We start from the raw sequence: 24,329 nt of genomic DNA on the forward strand, positions 1-24,329 counted from the left end.
GGTCAATGGATTATAAGTTCAGCTCCAATAGATACATCTACTCCAGAGCTCCTGCATCTGTGGCTCAGAGAACATAGAGGAAGATGGAGCACAAATATTTAAGAGCAACACCAGGAAGGTGCTGTGAAAGGCTCTTAAAAATGACTACATAAACAAGACTGTAATGGCAACATTATTAATGGGCTATGCCAATGTGGAGGAGGAAATTTTTTGAAGGGTTCTATACCTAGACAAAAAACTATAGTCAGCTATTGACTGCTGGTAGAATATGCTTCTCTTTGGGATGAGGGTCCACATTGGCTAGTGTGGTGGTTTAATAATGACCTGGCCTATACAGGCTCATCTATTTGAATGCTTGGTTACCAGGGGGTATCAGTATTTGAGAAAGATTAGGTAGTATGGACTTGTTGGAGGAAGTGTGCCATCTGGGGTGGGCTGTGAGGTTTCAAAAGCCCATGCCAGGGCTAGCCTTTTCCTGTCTACCTATGATTCAGGATGTAGAACTCTCAGCTACTTCTACATCGCTCTATCTGTCTGCATGCAGCCATGCTCCCTGCCATGATGATATGAACTAACCTCTGAAACTGTAAACAAGCCCCAAGCCCCGAACTAAATGTTTTAAAAGAGTTGCCTCGGTCATAGTGTTTCTTCACAGCAACAGAAAAGTGACTAAGACAGTTGGACAATGCAGAATGATGTGCCCTGAAACCAACTACACAAGCAACAAAAATAATCAGAAGACTGTATTTATATATTTGTGCATGCACATTTATAAATGTATATACACAGGTAACTGCTATAATAAAAACAGGCTATCAACTTGAGGCAGGGTATGGGAGAGATGGGAGAGGGGGTACCTGGGAGGGCATGGAGGGAAAAAAGGAAAGGGGGAAAGTGATATAATTTTCCTATCAAAATAAACAATGAATTCCAAAAGTGAAACCAAAAAGTTACCCAAAAAAGGAATGATGAGAAAAAAATATAATATTGAAACTAGAGGCATTTATTTTAAAAATACATTTATTCATGTATATATTTACTTTACAAGAATACATTTAAACATTCATCAAAAAACTAAAGAGTTTTTAAGAATTTCTCAAAATCATTTACTGAAGCTTTGGCAATCTCTTTACAAAATACTTCATCAGGAAAAGATACGAACTTGTCCAAAGAAACATAGTTAGGTTTTGCTGGATCATACTGTGCTTTTCCCAAGTAGACAAGAAACAAGTGTCTTTCTTTAATTTTAAATACTCTTGTATTAAATAACTGGAAGAGAAAGAAATTTACAATAAAAAGCTGAAATACTAACAAACGTACTTGGTTAACTCTTTTATAAGTTAGTTTAATACATTAGTGACATCGTCTGTATGCTTGATTCCCCGCGCACTCGCTAAGTATTACTAAATAAGAAGTGATGCGTGAGACAGGGTGATACCCACCTGCAATTACAGAACTTGGTAACATGAAGCAGGAATATTAAGTTAAGAGCTAGCCTGGGCTACATACTGAGTTCCAAACAGCCTAGGCTATTGGACAGAAATTCTGGGCCATCTTTTAAAGAATGAAGGAAGAAGGTAAATTCTTATTTAAAAGAGACTAAAAACTAATGCAGAATGATAATAAAAGAAGGTCTTCATGGAGGGCAGCCAACATAACACAGGAGAGTGTTAGATATAAAGCCTTAGGAGTCACCCCAAAGCCACCTCACCTGAAACTTGAGAATGAGACCAAGAGATTTCTTTTAACAAGCTATTTAGAGTTTAGATTATCTGCCAGGTTTGAGAAGCAACACTGGAGACTAAAATGTGTTAGCAAAAAATATTTCATCATCTGTGAAGTATTAAAGTGTCTGTTTTGATTTTTAAATTCTGATACTCACTGAAAATCAAAATAAAATGAGGATGATCCCTCTGGGGGGTGAACAGGAAATGCATGGCTTTTAATGTTAAAATCCCCAAGGACTAAGGAGAGCACAGCCATTTGACAAAGGAATCATGAGAGGCCCCTGTTGAGGCCCCTGTTCTCATGCTGAGAACCCCTGTTGTTCAGATGAAGGGGCAAGGGGGGAAGGGCCCACACTGGAATGAGAGGCTGCAGCATGCTGATCTGGGGGTGCTGGAGCTGGACCAAAGCACTTCTTTTGGCTGTATTTCAGACACCATGAGGCACTCCACTGGGCAAATACTTCTAGGCCTCTTTCCCAGTAACCAAAAGTTGATACAAAGTGATACCAATACACAGGGAAAGACACCAAGAAAAACAACTGGGGAAAACTAACAGCTTTGAGAACAGTGAACAAAGAAAGTATAGGCTGCTAAATGTGGGTATAACTCTGGAACAAAACATTCCTTTGTGTCATAAGGCCCACAGAAAAAGAAGCATGAGATGGAATAATATATGGAGAAAGGAGACCTATATGGACTGGCACAAGCCAATCAATGCTGGACTTTCAGACAAGATGCTGGACTAGAACCCCTCAAGGGACCTTATGGAGAAAAGAGTCAGCTGAGTGCAAGACAAGGGCAGCTGTCTGAGGCAGCTGGGAGATGTTACCTGTGGAAACTTGATGATGATATGGTGGGGAATATTCATCACATTGTGTACATAATCAAAAGTCTCCGTAAGCTTTCTTTTGTTTGCAGTTAGAATCTTAGGGATTTTGATGACCATATGTTGAATTTCATTATGTTTAAAACCAAGTTCAAGGCGATAAACCTACAAAAAAGTAAATTTCCTGGGCGTCATGAGTAGAAATGGCATTTGGCCTATGCTATGTAAATTGATCCTTCCAAATTTTAAAGTAATAACCTTTTAAAATTTGTGGACATTTATACCAATAGCCTTGAAAGGATTATGGCTCACAGGGATTGGAGTCACCCAAATTTCAAACCCCTTACCCATGCAAGGGCAAGGGTGTCTCTGCATTGATTGTCATGAGGCTCACAGGAAAAAAAACCAAAACAACAAAACAAACAAAACAAAACACCCTGAGATGGAATAAACATATGGAGAAAAGAGGCCTGTGCAGACTGGTGCAAGCCACTCAGTGCTAAACTTCCAGACAAGATGCTGGACTAGAAGCTCCCATGGGCCCTTATGGAGAAGGGTCAGAATAAGAAAAAATACTGTTGACTGCCAAGAGACTGAGAGGAAGACTTTCAGAAATTTTAACAACTATTAAGACAGGCAGACTCCAATCCTCAAGACATATCCACAGACTACACAATCTTCAAAACCACTGCAGGTGTTTGTGAGAGAGTGATTCCTGGGCTAGCTGTGGACAGGAATCCCATTTTGTCCATCTGCACTGTGGTATACAGAGACTCTGTGCCATCTTGAGAGATAATACATTGTTTGAATCTGAGCTACAGTGGAGACCTGAAATTTGGATGACAACTATGAGACTGTGGGCTTGAATCCAATCTACAATAATCTCAGGAGGAGGGGGAAGCAGAAAGTGCAAAGTGCAGGTGGCAGGAGGCCTGCACTATGGCACTATGACACACAGAAGGAAAAGCAACCCTGCCTGCCCTTGGCTTCCACAAACAAGCTGGTCTCTGGAGACCTATCTCCCATTCACTACCGTAAAGCCTGAGCGCTGAAGCTCCAGTGTGTGCCTGGCACCTGTTGCATCTCTCCAGCTAGCTGATTAAAGCTTAGGAGATTTGGAACATGTGACGACAGGATGACTGCCTGAACAGATCTCAATGCTGTGACTGCTTCCCACAGTCCCAGTGAAATTGGGATACAGGCCCAACTAGAAAGTAGTCAGCATAGTGACTATTGGCTTGGGTTGCCTTGGTCAATAAGAGAAGCTGCCCAGCTTATGCACTGCATAGTTGTATTTAAGTAAGGGCAGCAATTGTGGAGTTTGCAAAAAAGCTAAATCAGAACCACTACAGAATAGTCAAAAATGTTTTCATAGAATGGGAACTTGGCCAGGAAGCACAGATACTGCCTATCATACCAGGCAGCAAAAAAGTAGTTTCCAGGTCCCATTTATTCCTTACTGCTTCAGGATCATGGGTCCTACTGTCTGCAGGAGACTGATTTAGGTAGATTAGGTAGTGTGTACAAAAAACACTGCCTAAAATAAACTGTCATTTTTTTACTTTTAGAAATAACTTCTGCTAAAATTTTTGTGGTTTATGAAGCTTCTACAAAGACTCTAAAAAATGTTTCTCTATCTATTAAGAGCATGTGATGACTTGAGCAAGAAACTCTGCCTTAAGTATAGTATTTAGCTTCTTACAGCTTCAAGTTATGTTACCTTCATGTTTTCCTTCACAGGCTCCAGACTTCCTGTTAGTAGCCTTGGGAGACGAACAATCAGATCTCTAGTCTATAGTTGAAACATAATAATAATTACCATCACTATATAAAAACATTTAACTACTTAGGAAAGCTAAGGCATTATAAGGAAGCAAAGCTAAAATTCACAATATGACCCAATCAAATAAATGACAGGAATCTTCAAAAGAGAAATCAACAACATGGTTTGGTAGAAAAATCTGACCCAGAAACAAAACCATAGGAAGCAATTTGATGGAGCCTCCTAGGCGTAAGTCATCTTTGTACACAAGTATGGAGTAATAGCATCTGTGTAGGCCAGGTACTTGGAAATATGATATTTAAAAATAACTAAAAGAGGAAAGGCATTTCATTTCACTTGGGTTTTTTTTCCTTACCTTCTCCACATTCAGTTCAAGTTCTTTCTGAAAAAATCCCAGTCTGTTATCTAGTCTTTCCACAGAGAAGCTCAGCAGAAATGGTGCATTTTTGACCATCCGTGCAATATCTGTCTTACTGAAATTTTTTGACTGTAGATAAGCTACTCTAGAGAAATAATAAAACATATACATATGCATGATAAACATTTCCTAGATAAATAGAGCAAAAAATGTATATATACATATATACATACACATATATATATATACACATACATACAAATATTTACTGATGTTACTTCAGAAAGCAGGAGTAGTGTATTTACATAATTTTCACCCCAATTCTTCCTGTGTTCCACGTCCATCTTATCAATTTTTACATGTGTATCCCTATACATACATACATACATACATACATACATACATACATACATACATATACACATAACTTCTGAGTCTACTCAGTGCTAAAATGGTATTTTTAAAAAAGTATCCTATAATTCCCCCATAAGAAAGATCAATAAATATACTCTATAGTAGCCTGAATATGGACACTTTTGCAAGAGAAATACCCAACAAATTTTATGCAGTGTTCATTTACTTTAAATCAGAAAATAAATCTAGTATACTTCTGGGTGTATCTTTAAATTAAAAAGATATATGTATGATGAAGGGGCATGAACATGTTTTGGTGCTCATGTGCAAGTCAGAGGACAATCTTAGCCTTCCAACTTGTTTGACAAAAAAAGAGTGTCTTTTACTGTTCATGGCCACAAAAGCCAGGTTAGCTATGGTCTGAGCTCTAGGAGATTCCAGTCTCTGCTTCCCATATTGCCAGCATGTGTCATGCCATTGGGCTTTATATGGCTTCTAAAGATATATACTCTGGCCCTCACACTTGGATGGCAAGCATTTTATCCACCGAGTCATCTGTTTCCATACATATTTTTTGGTTTTGAGATATGGTCTTAGGGCTTAGCCCAGGCTAGCCTTGACCTTTTATTTTCTGAGCTTAGTTTCCCAAGTACTGGAAAGCTTGCATTATCATGTCTATAATTAATGTGCAGTTTATTCATTTTGGAAATTCTATAAAGGACTCACAATTATACACACTAAATTATTTTCATCGAAATAAAATAATTTTGGATTTTGGGTAGTGTAGAAAGTAAGACTGCTATATCCTGCCAAACCAAAATCCAAGTTTAACTAAATATTATTATATCTTTGCCTATTCAGTAGAATATTGTTTACTATATATCCTTTTGGGTCTATACACAAAGACTCTAATAAGCATTTCTCTAGCTATGTGACAACTTGAGCAAGAAACTTTGCTTCCTTAATATATATGTTTCTTTCACATAATTAATTGTAGCGAGAAGCTACATCAGTAAGTACAGTAAGTAGTCAGGATCCAGGAGGTTGGCCACTTTGGTTAGAATCATAGTTTTTCCATTTATATTATACTGTGTGTCTAATCTTGGGTAAATTACTCAAACTTTTTATGCCTCATATAATAATCATGGCAAAACCTCTCAAATGATTCCCACTGTTTGACATTCATGCTTTACTGGAATAAATCTGGAGCAATGAAAAACACTGGCTTTTGAATGGTGAAAGAATCTATACCTGAAGCCAGGATGCTGGGTATGAAGTTTTTTAGTCACTCCTTCCTGTGTCATGATCATTTCTACACACAGGAGTCTGAGTCCCATGATGAAAAAGCACCAGTCATCTAAGTCTGATGCCTTAACTAAGATGTTCAATGTAAGAAATGCAGATGTTTTGAGCTTTGTTTTTTTTTTTTTTCCTACTTCAAAGAAATGGAATTAATTTACTATTATCTCAAGGAACTACCAAGGCCTCTGCACCTTAATACCAGTGTAGAGGACAATCTAGAACAGAGACTTATTTTCTTTCTTTCTTTCTTTCTTTCTTCCTTCCTTCCTTCCTTCCTTCTTGTTTTTTTCGAGACAGGGTTTCTCTGTATACCCTGGCTGTCCTGGAATTCACTCTGTGGACCAGGCTGGCCTCAAACTCAGAAATCCGCCTGCCTCTGCCTCCCAGAGTGCTGGGATTACAGGTGTGCGCCACCACCACCTGGCTGAGCAGAGATTTTCAACATGGAGGTACAACCCCTTTGGCAGAGGGCTGTATGACCCTTTCACAGGGCTTACATGTCAAATATCCTGTATATTGGATATTTACATTACAATTCATAAAAGTAGCAAAGTTATAGTTATGAAGTAGTAATGAAATAACTTTCTGATTGGGGGATCACCACAACACAAGGAACTGTATTAAAGGATCACAGCATTAGGGACATTGAGAGCCAATGGTCTATTCTAGAAGGATTGTGACTGGGCAACAATAGAGGAATAGGCTGTTATCTTGGTAGGATAAGAGGCAAAATATCCCAGGTGGAGATTGAGATGTCCAGTTGTTATGAGAGATAGTCAAGATAGAACTGAGATGTCTTGGTGTTTCACTGGAGGTGGATGCCAAAACTCAGGAGTGATAATTGTGTTGGAAGTAATAAGGTAAACTGAGTACCAGTGTCTGAGAACACATACTAACCCAGGGGAGACAAGTGGTGAAGTTATCATTAACATGAGAACAGGGCCATGTCTTGTTCTGGGTTGACATCATCTTACAGTGTCTGACTGATGACTAAAGTGCAAAGATAGTTACAATTCAAAGAAACTATGTGATACCTAATCATGGATGTCCACTAGGCTGCACACGGAGTCAACTGAACCAAGTTTCTGGGTGCTCTCCTGTGATTTTCTTAATCAGATTATTTGAGGGGGGAAAGAACCACCTTAAATCTAGAACACACCTTCTAGTAGCAGCCCATATAAAAAGACTTAGAAGAAGGAAGATTTGTTTTTGTTTTTTTTTTTTGTCTGTTACCCTTACTCTAGATGACAAGAAGTGCATTCATCCTGTTGCTTTGGCATTTTTTCCATGGTATCAGTACCAACTGCTTTAGGAGTCTAACATGTACTGAAGACCACTAACTGTCCAGGACTCTGCAAGATTCCAGCAACAGACTGAGATTGCTGAGACTTCCAACTTTACGGATCAAACAACTAAAGCATTTTGGCTTTTTGGTCATGAGACAGTCACTGTTGGACCAGTCAGATTACAACCTGTAATCTGCTCTAATAAATATATTTGTATTAAAAGGCGACCAGTTTTCTTCTTGAGAGAACCATAATTACTACAAAGGGAATTTCAATTTATGAGAGCATATTATTGAAGTATGTTATTATTATTAAACAATTTGCTCAAAGAATGCTAAATATCTGTCATCAAAAATCAGAAATACTGGTCATGGTGGTATACACCTATAATCGCAGCACTTAGAAGGCCAAAGCAGGAATGTTATAAGTTCAGGATGATATAGTGAAACCTTGTTTCCAAAAAGAAAAAGGAAAGAAAAAAAACAGTAATGACCAACCATGCTTTCACAATTTGCCCAACTTGTAAGTGTATTCTTAGATAATTCAATCATTTGTTAATAGAAACATCAGAGAAAAAATTTATGGTTTCTGAGGAGAAACATTTCAATATTAACTCATAAGTAAGTTGAAATGAGAAAATAATAATTGATGGTTGACAAAACAACTATTTTAAATACTCTCCAGAAGTCCATAACTAAAGAACCGTTGACACTTACTGTCTTAATATTAGGGTTTTACTGCTGTGAACAGATACCATGACCAAGGCAACTCTTATAAAGGACAACATTTAATTAGGGGTGGCTTACAGGTTCAGAAGTTCAGTGCATTATCACAAAGGCAGGAACATGGCAGCATCCAGGCAAGCATGGTGTAGAAGGCAGCTTCTTCTGGAGGCTGCTTCCAGGCAGCTAGGATGAAGCTCTTAAAGTTTACGTCTTAAGGCTCTCACCCATAGTGACACACCTACTCTAACGGGGCCACACCTTTCAACTGTGCCACTCTCTGGGCTGAATATATACAATCAATCATACTCACCCAGCAGATCCTTGAACAGCAGACCAGAAAGTTTCTCACACATATATAAGTTATTTTTCCATAAGTACTTCCTTGGTTATGTAGCAATCATTTCAAACTTTACCTGGTCTTAAGATTTTCAAGGTCTTCAGAGAAAATAGCATAATATTTTGTCAGAAATGGTCCCAGTTGGTTATCTTCTAAACCCAAATCTTTAAGAAATAGCAGTATTTGCTTAATGTCTTTTTCAAAATCCAGCCTTAGAAGGAGGTTGGCAACATCTGGATGTTTTTCTATCTTAGACAAATCCACTCCTATAACAAATGAAAAGGACTGGTTTGAAAATAATTTCTTATTCAAGTCATTAATTTCATACAGAAAAAAATTACTGATGAATATGAATGAATACTGATTAATCAATTTACATGTTAAAAGGTCAATGTAGAAAAGAAGACAAAAATGTTTGTGCTTAAAATTTCCCCAAAGACAAAGTCACTAAATCATGTTGATAGCTACTTGGATGGCTGAGTGAGGATCAAAAATTTGAGGCCTGCCTGAGTTATATGGTGAGTTCATGGTTAATGGTGAAACTTGAAGAGATTATTTTAAAATACAAAGATAAAATACAAAGAAAACAAAAATGGCTGGAGAGGTTGTTCAATGGCAGTGTGTTTGCTTCGTATCCATAAAACCACAGGTTCAATACTCAGCACCACAAAACCCACTTTCTAAGATTATTTCTAAAGGCACTTTTATATATGTTTTGTCGTTGTTGGTGTGGTTTTCCGAGACAGGGTTTCTCTGTGTAGCCCTGGCTGTCCTGGAGCTTACTCTGTAGACAAGGCTGGCATCGAACTCAGAAATCTGCCTGCTTCTGCCTCCCAAGTGCTGGGATTAAAGGCATGTGCCAACACTGCCCAGCTATATATGTTTTATAAAAGCAATGAAATACCATTTTTCATCATAGTATCCACAATCAAAAAATCATCATATCCATTCACCAATTTTAGAAACAAATATAATTTCAAATCTAAATTTCTTGTTATTATGAAGGTGTGCATATCCATGTACACCACACTACCACATGGAATAGAGACCACAAATTAACTCAGAATAAACTAAAACAATTTACTACACACTAGTGATGACGTTTTAATTCAATAATGTAGCAGTAGTTAGTTAACCTGCTCTGCTCCTGGTGGGTCACGCTCACTCACTGTACCCACCTAGGAGCTATCTGGATTCTGAAATGAAATGCACGCATGAGCACACACACACACACACACACACACACACACACACACACACACATGCACGCACGCACGCATGCACACCAGTTAATTTTAATATGCCTTAACTAACTCAAAGGTTGAACAGTTCTAATCTTCCCCACATCTAGCACATTTCGCTCCTGTAATCCTTCCTGGCTTAATGCCCTCTAATTCTTTATTTTATCCTTGTTGCCCTGGCTCCTTCTGGGTGGCTCCCTAGTCTTTGTTGGCCAAGATGCTTCTGGGCAGCCCTTGTGGGGGCCACATTCTTTCTCACCTACATTTCAGATGATTTTCCTTCTGCAGCTCTAAACCTGATCTGTCTCCCTCTGTATCCTCTCCTCTCTAGTTCCAAAGGTCCAGCTTTAATCTATCTGCTTAGCCATTGGCTCCTTAGTGATCGATCAAAAACCAATTGGGGGCAAGAATCTTTAGCGTTTGAATACACCGATCGCCAATTTTGGGGGCTGGACTAATTAAAGCATTAAAATCAATTCCAAATATTTTACCTCTTCTGTCCAAAAACAGGCTCTTCTTTCAGATATAAATTGAGCATAACCATTATGTAAATGACAAAGTATGATATACAATTAACATCCAGTCCATCATATTTGTCAATTAGATAAAGTACTTTGCCACCTATCCTAACTACAGAGCTTGTAATTCTATACCTGCATCATGTTTTGATTTTAGCTTGTATTATCATTTGAAAACCATCCTTTCAATTGATTATATGTAATTCTTTTGTAACTTAAAAATAAAACAAAACCAAGTGCAATCAATGAATGATTTCAAAAAATGAGATGTAAACTAGTTTCAAAAATCTGTGATGGATAGGGGAAATGCTTTTAAAATAACCTAAAGACTTGGACTCCAAGTGAGTTTACATGTTAGAGGACCTCACTCAGCATGAGCTATCATACCCTGGTTGTGGGGTTGCTTTTTAGAAGCAGTGGGAAAAAAATCCCATCAGGAGAGTACAAGGTTCATACACGATTCCATTAACAAGAAAATCCAGCCACTTCTGCTAGGGGATAGAAAGTGAGCAATAGATGCTCTAAGAGATCCTGGCACTGCCTCTTTTTCTGTTACATATATATACTTGGTCATCAGCCAAGGTCTGGAAAGCATATTAACCTACAGAACAGGAAATCTAATATGATGGTATGAGCAGAGTTAAATGGACACACAAAGGCATGTCTAGCAACAGAGATCCTTTTCCAGAGCCCAGAGGTTATTAGTTATTAGTGAAGGGCCACATGAAAGAAAGCTGTTGCCATGGAGAAGTTAAAAGACCCAAAGAAGAGAGAAAATGAGGGAAATAACCTGGCCTGGCACTTCTAGCCTTTACAGTGCCCTGGCAGAAGCTGCCTAGAAGCCAGCTACATAGGAGTCCCTGTGCACAGGACTAGCCTCATGGTATTTAGAACAAGCAGAAAAAAGCAGGAAAACAAACAGAAGAGGACCTAGGCTTTATTATTCAAAAACAATGGCAAGCAATAATGGATCCTCTAGGTTATTGTCATTTACAGTTAATTTCTAAAGGAATGCTATTGAAATTATAAGTTCATACAAAAGGAATGGCTGAAACATATACCAAAACTGTAAGTATACTGTAAATTATTCATAGGTCAGGACCATGTTGATTCTTCATCACATTAAGTACCTGCTATAGGGTAGGGAAGCTGTTCTGAAAGGTAACTTACTCTGCTGCTCGAAGCAGATACCATATGTCATCTCTCATCTCTGAACTTACTACAGAAAGCATCTCTTAAGATGTGTATATTCTGAGGTTCAATAGATGTTTTAGGTATATCTGCACTGTTTGTTGATTATACAGCTAATTAACATATCATCCCATGTATTTGTGTGTGTGTACATATATTTAAAACACACTCTTAGTACATTATAGATTTCTAGAGATTACTAAGAATGGACACTTTGTACCCTTCCACCAACATCTCCCCATGGTCACCTCCCCTACCCCAAACAACTTTCTTCTCTGTTTCTGTGAGCTTAGTTTATTCATCTTCTACTAACTAAATATGTCTCTGTATGCAAGTCCTCCAAATCCTATTGGAAATGACAGTATTTCATCCTCTGCTGCTGCTGGCAGTGGCATCCCACTGTGTGTATGTGAACTGCAGTTCCTTTCATTATTCACTAACTGATGGATGCTTAGGCTAGTGAAAGAGTCTTTATTTTTATCTCACTGGGGACTTCTCATTTTATCTCTGTCTTCTTCTAGTTATTCTCAAATAGGTATTTGTAACCTGAATAGCCTAGAACTCACTATGTAGACTAGGCTGGCCTTGATCTCACAGGTATCTGCTTACCTCTGGCTCCCTATGGAGGGATTACATGACTAGTTTCACACGAAGTTTCTTGGGAACATAGGTCAATTTTTACACATTTGGGTAACACCTGGCTAACTAAGTCACGAACAAGAGTGAAACATTACCATATGCTGTGATTAGTGCAGGCATAAAAAACAGGTAGAGTGGAACTCATAGAAGAGTCTCCCAGATGGTAAGGCAGGAGAACAGATTTCAGAAGCTGTTGAACTTGAAATAGTTCTCCACCTGCTGGCCAACCAAAAAAGTGAAGTAGGCAAGGCAAGGATTGATAAGCAGGAATGTAGGAGAACTCAGAGGCCTTGAAAGCTTTACCAGTACTAAGCAGTTAACCAGTATAGTCAATTTGCATTACAGAAAGAACAGTAACACTACAGATATTTTACATGGCCAACGCGTGGCAGAAGAAAAGGAAGTTATCAAGTTGGGGCTGGAGAGATAGTTCAGTGTGTATACCTGAGGCCCTGAGTTAGAACCCCAGAAGCCATATTAAAAAAAAAAAAAACCCTGGTGGGTGATGTGCAGTTGTAATCCTAGTACTAGGTAGGTGGAGACAGTAGAGACCTATAAATCCCTGGGGCTCATTGGCCAATCAGCTGAGCCTATCTTGAGTCCAGAACAAGGAAAGAACCTGACCCAAAACAAAACAAATGCAAGCAATTAAATGAAAATATTTTTTGCCTTCTACATGTACACATGTACACACACACACACACACACACACACACACACACACAAACTCAACAAGGTAGGAGGTACCTGCAGTTGTTCAGTGACAATGAGAACTAAAGCTAATAGAGAATAAGAACAAACTTGGAGAGACAGAATATGGAGGTCCTAAATCAATGGTAAGGTGAGTGGGTGAATCTAGGTTTAATTATCTAGATTCAAGGATAACCTACTAGCCAGCATATTAAGTTATGGTACAGGCTGAGTGAATAATTCATATGAAGGCAGTGGGCTCTAGGAGGAAGGTCAGGGGATAGAACATGGCAAACAGAGTGGCGCACCATGGGTCAACAGACTAACACATTATGTGATAGGGCTGACTGCTAGGTTAGAAACTTACCGAGCTGCACTAGCTTCTGCAGGGTCTCAGAATGGTCTATGTAATCTGCGAGTGTGAAGGAGGAGAGGGGCAGCAGAGAGTATGCAGCAAGCTGAAGGGCCTCCTCCTCTGAAACTGGCTGTAACGGAGACAATGGAGGCAAGTCGTCCAGGTCTTTGCAGCGAGTCATGAAGAGAGAGAGAATTAAGTCAGCAGTGTCATGTACGTGCAGAAACTTGTTTCTATAAAGGGGCTGCAGGGTACTGCTCTTGCAGGTTGGATCACAGCACCCACAACAGGCAGTTCGTAATCTTCTAACTCCAATTCCAGAACCTCCAATACCAGCCTGTGGGTGTCGCCGGCACCTGCATTCACATGCACATGCCCAAAAACATATGTATAACTAAAAAGAAAATAAATTTTAAAGAAGGAAATAACCCAAAATCTATTTCCATAAATATTCCACTTTCCCTACTTTGTGTCTTTCATTGCTTCATTGCTTAAATACTGAGATTATTCCAGAAGTAGACGTGTATGAAGTCTAAGCCTAGCATGATGCTCCACACCTGAAATCCCAGCATTCCACTGTACAGGCTGAGGTAGGAGATGCACAGCAAATGTGAAGTCAGCATGGCCTAATAGTGGTGACCCCCACACCATAAAGGTCCACAAGGAACCTAAGATCTAAGAGTTCTAGAGAGACCAACCACTGTTCCTCTAAGGTAAGAAGCTTGTTGGAAGGGTCAAGGGACTCAATCTATTTTTGAGGCAGTGAACACAGCCCAGCAATCCTCCTGCCTCAGCCTCCTAAATGCTGGGATTACAAGTTTGAATCACCTTGTCTGGGTAAGGTACAAAACTATTTCTCTTCACTGTTGCATTAACAGGTAAGAATAGTAAAGATCTACTGTTCTTCAACCACATTGTGAGACACAGGGTTTAACATGGTTCGTGAACTTGGCTGAAAGACTGACTTTTAAAAAAAACCCAAATCTACATTCTAAAGTTTTGATATTTTGAATTTATTCATTCTGATCCAATGCCAATATCTCCAGATTACTCTTTTAAGAGAATTTCTATGTTCCTACCACCTGCAACCCTGTGTCAGTCTGCCCTGATATGGAGTTCTCTGCTGTTGTTTTAATGTAATTTCATATGGACGACATTTGAAATTGTCACTTTAAGGAACCCAGACTATGATCTTTTATTGTTTTACTCTATTAATTATCCTTTCTCATTCACAGTTTCTCTTCCCTACCTCCCCTTTTACCACCCTTTCACATTTTATTAATGGAGTAGTATTCTATCTGTGGTTTAACAATGGATTCCTATAGCGGGAAGCATGGAAAGAGGGTTGACTATAAAACAATTCAAGGGAAATCTGAGGTGTAACATTACTGTTGCCACTTAGTCATTATTACACATTTAAGTATCTATATCAAAATTGTATACTCCAAAGATAAATTTATCAATTAAACCCTAATAATTCGACTTAATGCCAAAAGGATACTTTCCAAAAGAAGTTATAAAACAGAATATTTACAATGCAAACATCTTATACACTTAGCTATAAAATAATCTGACACAAATTAACCTAGGAACTTATTTGCCTGGTAAAAAACAGGATGTGAAATGGGTGAGTATTGTCTAAATATGTAGCATGATCAAAACTATCTGTGAAAAGGGGACTTTTCTCAATGTCCAGAATTACCTTCCAGAGGCAGCTCAGATTCAAGACTAGGTATCTTCTCTCCCTGTTCACTCATTGAAGGAAGCAGAGTGCTTCCGGCAGAACTCTTTTTCCTACTTGTATTGGCAGACTGGAAACGGTTCCACGAGAACAAAGTCCTGTAAGTCATAATTCCCCACTGGAGAAAGCAAGTGTCAGAGGGTAACAGAGATGAGAAGCCGGTCAGTGTTTTTCCTGGTCTTGCACAGTGTTTTGTGACTTGTGTGGCTTTAATGCAGCTACTCAATTTAACTGAGTTGAACCATCTAGATAACTGTTGGGCTAACAGGGCCATTTTTTTGGCATTTTAATCTACAAAGGAAAAACACAACCATCAAAGGAAGAAAGATTAATTTACTCACATGTTTAAAACAGTATTCAAACAGCAAAACCAAAAATAGATAATAAATTACTCACCAAAACAATGGATTTAAATAAGTATGTCTGGGGCAGTCAAAAATATCGAATACATCAAAAGCCAAAAATATAATCAGTCTCAGCTACCAACCAAAACAGGAACTTCTGAACTGGAAAAATAAAGATATGCCTTATAATTTACAAACAAAGAATCACGTTAAATCAAAAATGTTTGTAAATGCTCAAATTACAACAGAACCAAATCAACTATTAATCTGCTTTTTAAAAGAAATGGTGGGTTGAAGTGTATTTAGAAAATATGTTGCAGATTACTATAATACTGAGTTATTAAAATGTATTTTATGCATATAAATTAGTCAAAAGGTAAATGAAAAGAACCCACTGTCTTAAATGAGTTATATTCCTAAACAGAACAGTGAAACTGTTGACTGAGTCTGAGACCCAGTCCTTCAAAACAGACTTGAATGAAACTGGTTTGGTAAAATGCTGCTTGGGGGGAAAAAAAAAGGCTTTCAAACAGAAAGGTCCACAGAGGGAGCAGCTGGGCATGGGAGTGAATGCCTCCTGTAATTCTACTCTTGAGACAACACAGATGTCTCATTGGAAGCTCAAGCAGGAGCAATGTATTGAGACTGTCTAAAAGAAAAGAAAAAGAACAAAACCCAAACAAGTAACTAACTCAAACACCAAAACAGCAGAAAAAATAATCCAAATAAAAGAGCATGGAGAGGGGGAGGTTATGCCTGTAATCCAAGAATTTAGTAGCCTGGAGCAGGATCACTCAAACTTCAAGGCTACCATGAACTACAAGTGTGAGAGAGGCACAAGTAAATAAAAGAATAAATGTAAACTGCTCAGTAAATGTTAGCCAGGAGTATTATCGACTAAACAGACAAAATATGTAACTGTCAATTAACTCTGTGTTTTGTTTCTCTAGCCAGAGGATTCCGATAGTTTTATGCCTTGAATAGAAACAAACATTTGAGGGTTTAATTTCTTGATATAGTTTGGGGATGTTCGCTAAGAATAATACAAAGCAGATCTTTCCTTCTGAAGTGCCCAAGGAGGGCAATAACCTCGTGGAACAGGTATTTTTTTTGTTTGTTTTGCTAAATTTTAGTTGGAAAGGGGCTTCCAAACCTGGCACTTTCCCCCTCAAACTTCCTCTGGTCTCCCAAATAGTTACATTCAAGTTGGAATTAAGTTATGCCACCTAGGCAGGACCAAGCTTTTAGAGAAACTTCAGCACAGCCAGGCAGGTCCAATCTACAAGTGGCCAAAGACAGTTACGAACAATGTGGCTCAACACAAAAAGTAAGCTTTCTTAAAACATGTATCCCATGGGTGTCATAATTGACTGTCAAGATTGGACATGCCACTGTAGGCCGCGATGATGGAGGCTCAAACACTATTCTCCACATAATGCTTTTATGTATGCTATGCTAGAAAAAACCACTGGTATAGTCTAACCTGGGGTCCACTCTCAGCAACAAAGCACTTGTTATAATGTTGGGGATTACAATAAAACGATTTGTCTAAGCGCTCTAGGGTACTTACAGAGCAGCTCCCAGAACCCCAATTTCATTCTAGAGTCTATCCAGAATCAAATGCAATACCTTTTCCACACCTAGTAGTCTCCGTTAAATTCCATTTGCATTCAAAGATCTGGGCTCTGAAGACTAATGTTTACCCTCAGCTTTTACTAGGCAGTGAGTGCGCTCCCTTCATAAAACTTCACAATCTCAGTCAGCAATGTCAGTGATTGATAGGACTGAGTCACACACCTTCCCAGTGGTCTTTTCAGGACCAAGCTGGAGGCTTGCAGTTTGTTGAGTGGAAGTGAGTCCAGGACAAATACAGACACAAAGGACTCAGAAATGAGTAAAGATGTGCACTTGTGCCGGGCGGTGGTGGTGCACCTTTAATCCCAGCACTTGGGAGGCAGAGGTAGGCAGATTTCTGAGTTCGAGTTCCAGGTCAGCCAGGGCTACACAGAGAAACTCTGTCTCAAAAAACAAAACAAAACAAACAAACAAACAAAAAAGAAACAAACAAACAAAAAAAACCCAAAAAAAACCCACTCCCCCAAAAAAAGAAAAAGATGTGCACTCGTGTATAACGCCTTGCAGTATGTGCATTAAGAGGACAAAAGAAAAAAGTCCTTAAAATCTCTCAAGTTCATAGTAGGGTACTCCAGTTCTCGGCTGTACCGAGCACTTTATTTATTTATGTATTTATTTATTTATTTATTTTGGAAGAGGAACAAGAGCCGAAATAGGCTTTTCTCTAGTTCAAGATCTTTACAACTAATCCTGAGCTCCGCGATGAAAGGCGCACTTCGTAATAAAGGGCCTCTCCGCAGCGCAGACGCGGTGCCTAGAACTCTTTAACCAACAGGTTTTAACCCGGCAGGACTTCCGCAGAGCCGGGGCACCCTCCGGGCTCTAGTCTGGAGCCGATAAACACGCCCGGCGGCGTTGCCACCGCAAGGCTCAGGAACACACCTCGCGAGCCCGAACCTTCTCTCCGGGGCACCGATACCTACCCAGCCGCGAGGCTCCCGGCGCCGCTGGGCACAGGTAGGCCGGATCCGAATCTGGCCAGGCGGCAGCCTAGCGCTCCTACCTCCCCGCGGCCGCGCAACCTACTCCGCGACCCAGTGCACCGGCGCTCCGCAAGCCTGCGATTCGCCACGCTCGGCCGGAGCCGCCCCCACGTGGGCTGCGCCCCGAGTGGGCGAGACCATCGGCGGCGGCGCGGGGTGGGACGCGCCGGGGGGCGGGAGGCGGGGACAGAGCCCGCCCGAGTCTGGCCGGCCCTGGGACTGTTCACCGCCTTCCTCGGATCCGTCACGCCGCGGTAACGTGGAGAGGGTGAGAGCTCCGCGACTTGGTTCTGCCAGGGCCGTCCTCCTCTCGCTGCGTTCTCCCCCTGCCCAGGACCGCGGTGGTGGCGCCACGACCCCGCCCTCGCGCTCGAGTCCTTCCCTGTGCTCGCACCTTCCTCAGGGTGCTAGACCCGGCCCCGGTGTCCGGCAGCTTTGCCGCCGCGGTCAGTCACTGCCGGGGTCCCAGCTTTCTTAGGCGGGGGCCTCCGGCGTCGCGGCAGGACGGGGAGAAGAACTATGGCGTCCTGCTTGGGGAGCAGGACTCTGAGCAAGGATGATGTGAACTACAGGATGCATTTCCGCATGATCAACGAGCAGCAAGTGGAGGACATCACCATAGACTTCTTCTACCGGCCGCACACCATCACCCTTCTCAGCTTCACCATCATCAGCCTCATGTACTTCGCCTTCACCAGGTGAGTTTGGCCTGGAGTGGCGCGGAGCGCCAGAGAGCGGAGGGCAGAGGGGACAGGCTAACAGTGGAGGGGAGGGTGGCCCGGTGTGGCTGGAAGTGAGTAGCAGTCTCACGCGTGCAAGCTCGTGGACACAAGGGGCACGCAGCTCCTACCCCTAAGACCGCGGAGCTTACAGTCCTCTCTGCCTACTTTTCCACCTGCCACCCCTTATGTCCAGATGCCATCTTTCTCATTAACTACATCGGGCCACACCAGGAGCTTATGCAGGTCAACTAGCTGGGTCACCCACACCCCTTGCTCTGCACCATTCCCTGTCACTACCAGGAGGCTCTCATCTCTAACCACTTTTTCCATGGTCTGTCTCCAGCAAACCGCATGAACCATTTCATGATCGAATCTCCTTCAGCTCACTCTCCACACACCGTACAGAGGCCCAGTATACAGAGAAATGTTCCGGCACTCAGTATTACCAGGCACACATACAAATGCACATGCGAGGTGCACCACACTGTTTTTCCAATGCAGTACCTTTTATATACATTTTCCACAGTCACCTAGTGTAACTCTTCCCCCAGTCTCAAACACCACCTCTATGCCACAGCGTCAGCACTCGCTGTTGACACACATCCCAGTGGATGCCTCCATTCAAGCCCAGGCCCAGGCCCATCATCTCCAGTGTACTGTACTCTATAGGATACCACTGACCACACATCACAAGGGGCGCACCCTGCCCTCTTATGCATCTCCAACATCCTGGCTGAAAGGAGATAGTGTCAAGCAATTGTGTACTATCTAGAGACTAGAGAATGCTAACCTTACTAAACAAAACACATAAAAAGCAAGTAACATAACACAGATCTCTTATTCCCCTAAAAATACACACACATTTTCAGATCACTTCTAATAGCTGTGTATGTTTGGACCTTACAAGTGTATTGTATCTGTGGCCCCTTGACCTCAGCCAAGGAACTAATGGATCCTACAGCATACACACCCCTATTTCTGTTTACAGTTTATATCATCTGAAGTACATTTTTTTATAGAGAGGGGAGTCATAGCCTATCCACGATTTACGGCTTCCAAGAGTAACCAAAAAGTTGATTTCAAAACGGGCTATGATTTTAGGGAAGTTATTTAACTTTGTTCTCAGTATGAGGGTCCATGCCTGCATAATGAATAAAAAGTTTGTATTCACTTCAGGATTAGGAAGACTAAATGAGTGTGTGCACTGTTGAGTATAATACCTGGTATATGATGCCCTGAGTGTCCACCCTTCTTTTTGCTTGTGATAGGATTAGACAGTATACCCTTTAACCTTCACTCCTGCCTTAGCCCAGTGTTGTGAGTATAGCCTTGGACTACCACACCCAGTTTTCCCTGGTATTTTTATCCAATAATCAGTCAAAGTCTGGGGAAAATAAGTTGACCAGTCATACGTTTTGAAGAAATGTCTGATATTTAGTAGAGGGAAGGGCAAAGTCTTGTAATGCATGAGACAGCACTGTACAACTTAAATTTTACAAATTTTTATTTCTATAAATTGCTTCCAACAGAAACTGTAGGAAACAGTTATTCTTAGATGGGGATACCACCCCCATTATTGTAAAGTATGCTGATATTTTGCAGACCAGACCCTTCTTCCAATAGCATCTAGCCAGTCAAATTTCTAGCTTTGGAGAGAACTCGTTGTTGAGCCTAATTATGGTTACTGTAAACTACTCATTATGCCAAACAATTTTACCTTATAAAAGTTATATGACTATATAAGTCTCTACTCTCCTCATCTGTATTCAAAGTGAAAATACTAGTATGAACACCTCCTAGGACTGTCATAAGAATCATTATTTTTGGATAGTTGTTGCTTAGCTAAGTTCATGGCACCGGGATAAGACATACCTGCTTGTTTCACATTAACTTCTATTTAATTTCATCTAATAAGTGGGTTTGTGTGACAGACTGGCAAGAAGATTGGTTCTTTTGAAATGACAAAAAAAACTATATTATTATTTTATTTATATACTTCTCGATTATACTATTTTATCTTAGATAATGAAAAGCAGAATACATAATTTGTTTCAATAGTATGTCTTTAAAATTATTGTAGGCCTGTTCAAAATACAGCTGTCTTTCTCTTTCCTATTCGATATCTTTTTTATTTACATTTCAAATGATTTCCCCTTTTCTGGCCCCCCACTCCCTAAAAGTCCCATAAGCCCACTTCCCTCCCCCTGTTCTCCCACCCACCCCTTCCCACTTCCCTATTCTGGTTTTGCCCTGTAGTGCTACACTGAGTCTTTCCAGAACAAGGGGCCACTCCTCTGTTCTTCTTGGACCTCATTTGATGTGTGGATTATGTTTTGGGTATTCCAGATTTCTAGGTTAATATCCACTTATTAGTGAGTGCATACCAAGATTGATCCTTTGAGACTGGGTTACCTCACTTAGTATGTTGTTCTCCAGCTCCATCCATTTGCCTAAGAATTTCATGAATTCATTGTTTCTAACGGCTGAATAGTACTCCATTGTGTATATATACCACATATTTTGCATCCATTCTTCTGTTGAGGGATACCTGGGTTCTTTCCAACTTCTGGCTATTATAAATAGGGCTGCTATGAACATAGTAGAACATGTATCCTTATTACATGCTGGGGAATCCTCTGGGTATATGCCCAGTAGTGGTATAGCAGGATCCTGCGGAAGTGATGTGCCCAGTTTTCTGAGGAATCGCCAGACTGATTTCCAGAGTGGTTGTACCAATTTGCAACCCCACCAGCAGTGGAGGAGTGCTCCTATTTCTCCACATCCTCGCCAATACCTGCTGTCTCCTGAATTTTCAATCTTAGCCATTCTGAATGGTGTAAGGTGAAATCTTAGGGTTGTTTTGATTTGCATTTCCGTAATGACTAATGAAGTTGAGCATTTTTTAAGATGCTTCTCCGCCATCCGAAGTTCTTCAGGTGAGATTTCTTTGTTTAACTCTGTACCCCATTTTTTAATAGGGTTATTTGGTTTTCTGGGGGTCTAACTTCTTGAGTTCTTTGTATATATTGGATATTAGCTCTCTATCTGATGTAGGGTTGGTGAAGATCTTTTCCCAATTTGTTGGTTGCAGATTTGTCCTTTTGATGGTGTCCTTTGCCTTACAGAAACTTTGTAATTTTATGAGGTCCCATTTGTCAATTCTTGATCTTAGAGTATATGCTATTGGTGATCTGTTCAGAAACTTTCCCCCTGTACCAATGTCCTCAAGGGTCTTCCCCAGTTTCTTTTCTATTAGCTTCAGAGTGTCTGGCTTTATGTGGAGGTCCTTGATCCATTTGGAGTTGAGCTTAGTACAAGGAGACAAGGATGGATCAAGTCGCATTCTTCTGCATGCTGACCTCCAGTTGAACCAGCACCATTTGTTGAAAAGGCCATCTTTTTTCCATTGGATGTTTTCAGCCCCTTTGTCGAGGATCAAGCGGCCATGGGTGTGTGGGTTCATTTCTGGATCTTCAATCCTGTTCCATTGATCCGCCTGCCTGTCATTGTACCAATACCATGCAGTTTTTAACACTGTTGCTCTATAGTATTACTTGAGGTCAGGGATACTGATTCCCCCAGAATTTCTTTTGTTGTTGAGAATAGTTTCAGCTATCCTGGGTTTTTTGTTATTCCAGATGAATTTGAGATTTGCTCTTTCTAACTCTATGAAGAATGAATTGGGATTTTGATGGATATTGTGTTGAATTTGTAAAATGCTTTTGGTAAAATGGCCATTTTAACTACATTAATCCTGCCGATCCATGAGCATGGGAGGTTTTTCCATTTTTTGAGGTCTTCCATTTCCTTCTTCAGAATCTTGAAATTCTTGTCATACAGATCTTTCACATGTTTGGTAAGAGTCATCCCAAGGTACTTTATACTGTTTGTGTCTATTGTGAAGGGTATCTATCATTTCCCTAATTTCTTTCTTAGCCTGCTTATCCTTTGAGTATAGGAAGGCTACTGATTTGCTTGAGTTGATTTTATAACCTGCCACTTTGCTGACATTGTTTATCAGCTGTAGGAGTTCTCTAATGGAATTGTTTGGGTCACTTAGGTAGACTATCATATCATCTGCAAATAATGATATTTGACTTCTTCCTTTCCAATTTGTATCCCTTTGACCTCCTTATGTTGTCTAATTGCTTGAGCTAGTACCTCAAGTACAATATTGAAAAGATAAGGAGAAAGGGGACAGCCCTGTCTAGTCTCTGATTTTAGTGGGATTGCTTCAAGTTTCTCTACATTTCGTTTGATGCTGGCTACTGGTTTGCTGTATATTGCTTTTACTATGTTTAGGTATGGGCCTTGAATTCCTGTTCTTTCCAAGACTTTAAGCATGAAAGGATGCTGAATTTTGTCAAATGCTTTTTCAGCATCCAATGAAATAACCATGTGGCTTTTTTCTTTGAGTTTGTTTATGTAGTGGATTGCATTGATGGATTTCCATATATTGAACCAACCCTGCATTCCCGGGATAAAGCCTACTTGATCATGGTGGATGATCGTTTTGATGTGTTCTTGGATTCGGTTGGCAAGAATTGAGTACTTTTGTATCGATGTTCATAAGGGAAATTGGTCTGACGTTCTCTTTCTTTGTTGGATCTTTGTGTGGTTTTGGCATCAGCATAATTGTGGCTTCGTAGAAGGAATTGGGTAGTGTTCCTTCTGTTTCTATTTTGTGGAATAGTTTGAAGAGTATTGGTTTTAGGTCTTCTTTGAAGGTCTGATAGAATTCTGCACTGAAACCATCTGGTCCTGTGTTTTTTTTTTTTTTCCCTTTGGTTATAAGACTTTCTGTGACCCGTTCTATTTCTTTAGGGGTTATGGGACTGTTTAAATGATCTATTTGATCCTGATTTAATTTTGGTATTTGGTATCTGTCTAGGATATTGTCCATTTCCTCCAGATTCTCCAGTTGTGTTGAATATAGGCTTTTGTAGTAAGATCTGATGATTTTTTGAATTTCCTCAGTTTCTGTTGTTATATCCCCCTTTTCATTTCTAATTTTGTTAATTTGGATACTTTCTCTGTGCCCTTTGGTCAGTCTGGCTAAGGGTTTATCTATCTTGTTGATTTTCTCAAAGAACCATCTCCTGGATTCCTTGATTCTTTGTATGGTTCTCTTTGTTTCCACCTGATTGATTTCAGCCCTGAGTTTGATGATTTCCTGTCTTCTTCTCCTCCTGGGTGAATTGACTTCTTTTTGTTCCAGGGCTTTCAGGTGTGTCATTAAGCTGCTAGTGTATGCACTCTCCATTTTCTTTTTGGAGGCTCTCAGGGCTATGAGTTTCCCTCTTAGCACTGCTTTCATTGTGTTCCAAAGATTTGGGTATGTTGTGCCTTCATTTTCATTAAATTCTAAAAAGTCTCTGATTTCTTTCTTTATTTCTTCTTTCGCCAAGGTGTCATTGAGTAGAGTATTGTTCACCCTCCATGTGTATGTGGGCTTTCTGTTGTTTTTGTTGATATTGAAGACCACTCTTACTCCATAGTGATCTGATAGGAGGCATGGGATTAGTTCGATCTTGTATTTGTTGAGGTCTGTCTTGTGACCAATTATATGGTC

General features: G+C 40.3%; 2 protein-coding genes across 2 annotated transcripts in view; one reads left to right on the plus strand and one right to left on the minus strand.

The window, feature by feature from the left end:
- Positions 1–1,002: 1,002 nt before the first annotated feature.
- Positions 1,003–18,119, minus strand: Mterf3 (mitochondrial transcription termination factor 3). The gene is made up of 9 exons (XM_052160571.1): positions 17,976–18,119; positions 15,470–15,579; positions 15,035–15,364; positions 13,345–13,497; positions 8,775–8,964; positions 4,692–4,839; positions 4,274–4,345; positions 2,557–2,718; positions 1,003–1,269 (listed from the first exon to the last, which is right to left on the minus strand). Exons 3-9 carry the CDS (start codon positions 15,345–15,347, stop codon positions 1,075–1,077), a joined length of 1,233 nt encoding a protein of 410 aa, XP_052016531.1. The 5' UTR covers positions 15,348–15,364; positions 15,470–15,579; positions 17,976–18,119; the 3' UTR covers positions 1,003–1,074.
- A 145-nt stretch (positions 18,120–18,264) lies between these two features.
- The window catches only part of Ptdss1 (phosphatidylserine synthase 1), a 103,276-nt gene continuing 97,211 nt past the window's right edge, over positions 18,265–24,329 (plus strand). Inside the window, exon 1 of the mRNA XM_052160570.1 lies at positions 18,265–18,733. Coding sequence (XP_052016530.1) covers positions 18,555–18,733 — 179 coding nt within the window. The 5' untranslated portion in view covers positions 18,265–18,554. The remainder of the gene's footprint in view (positions 18,734–24,329) is intronic.

The sequence above is a fragment of the Apodemus sylvaticus genome, chromosome 17, assembly GCF_947179515.1.
Source record: "Apodemus sylvaticus chromosome 17, mApoSyl1.1, whole genome shotgun sequence".
NCBI lineage: Eukaryota > Metazoa > Chordata > Mammalia > Rodentia > Muridae > Apodemus > Apodemus sylvaticus.

Coding starts and splice junctions, on each gene's coding strand:
- Mterf3 (XM_052160571.1), bottom strand. CDS start 15,347: ATGGCCCTGTTAGCCCAACAGTTATCTAGATGGTTCAACTCAGTTAAA. Junction 8,965..13,344: donor GCAGAAGCTAGTGCAGCTCG/GTAAGTTTCTAA, acceptor CATTTGTTATAG/GAGTGGATTTGTCTAAGATA. Junction 4,840..8,774: donor CTTGAAAATCTTAAGACCAG/GTAAAGTTTGAA, acceptor TTATTTCTCTAG/AGTAGCTTATCTACAGTCAA.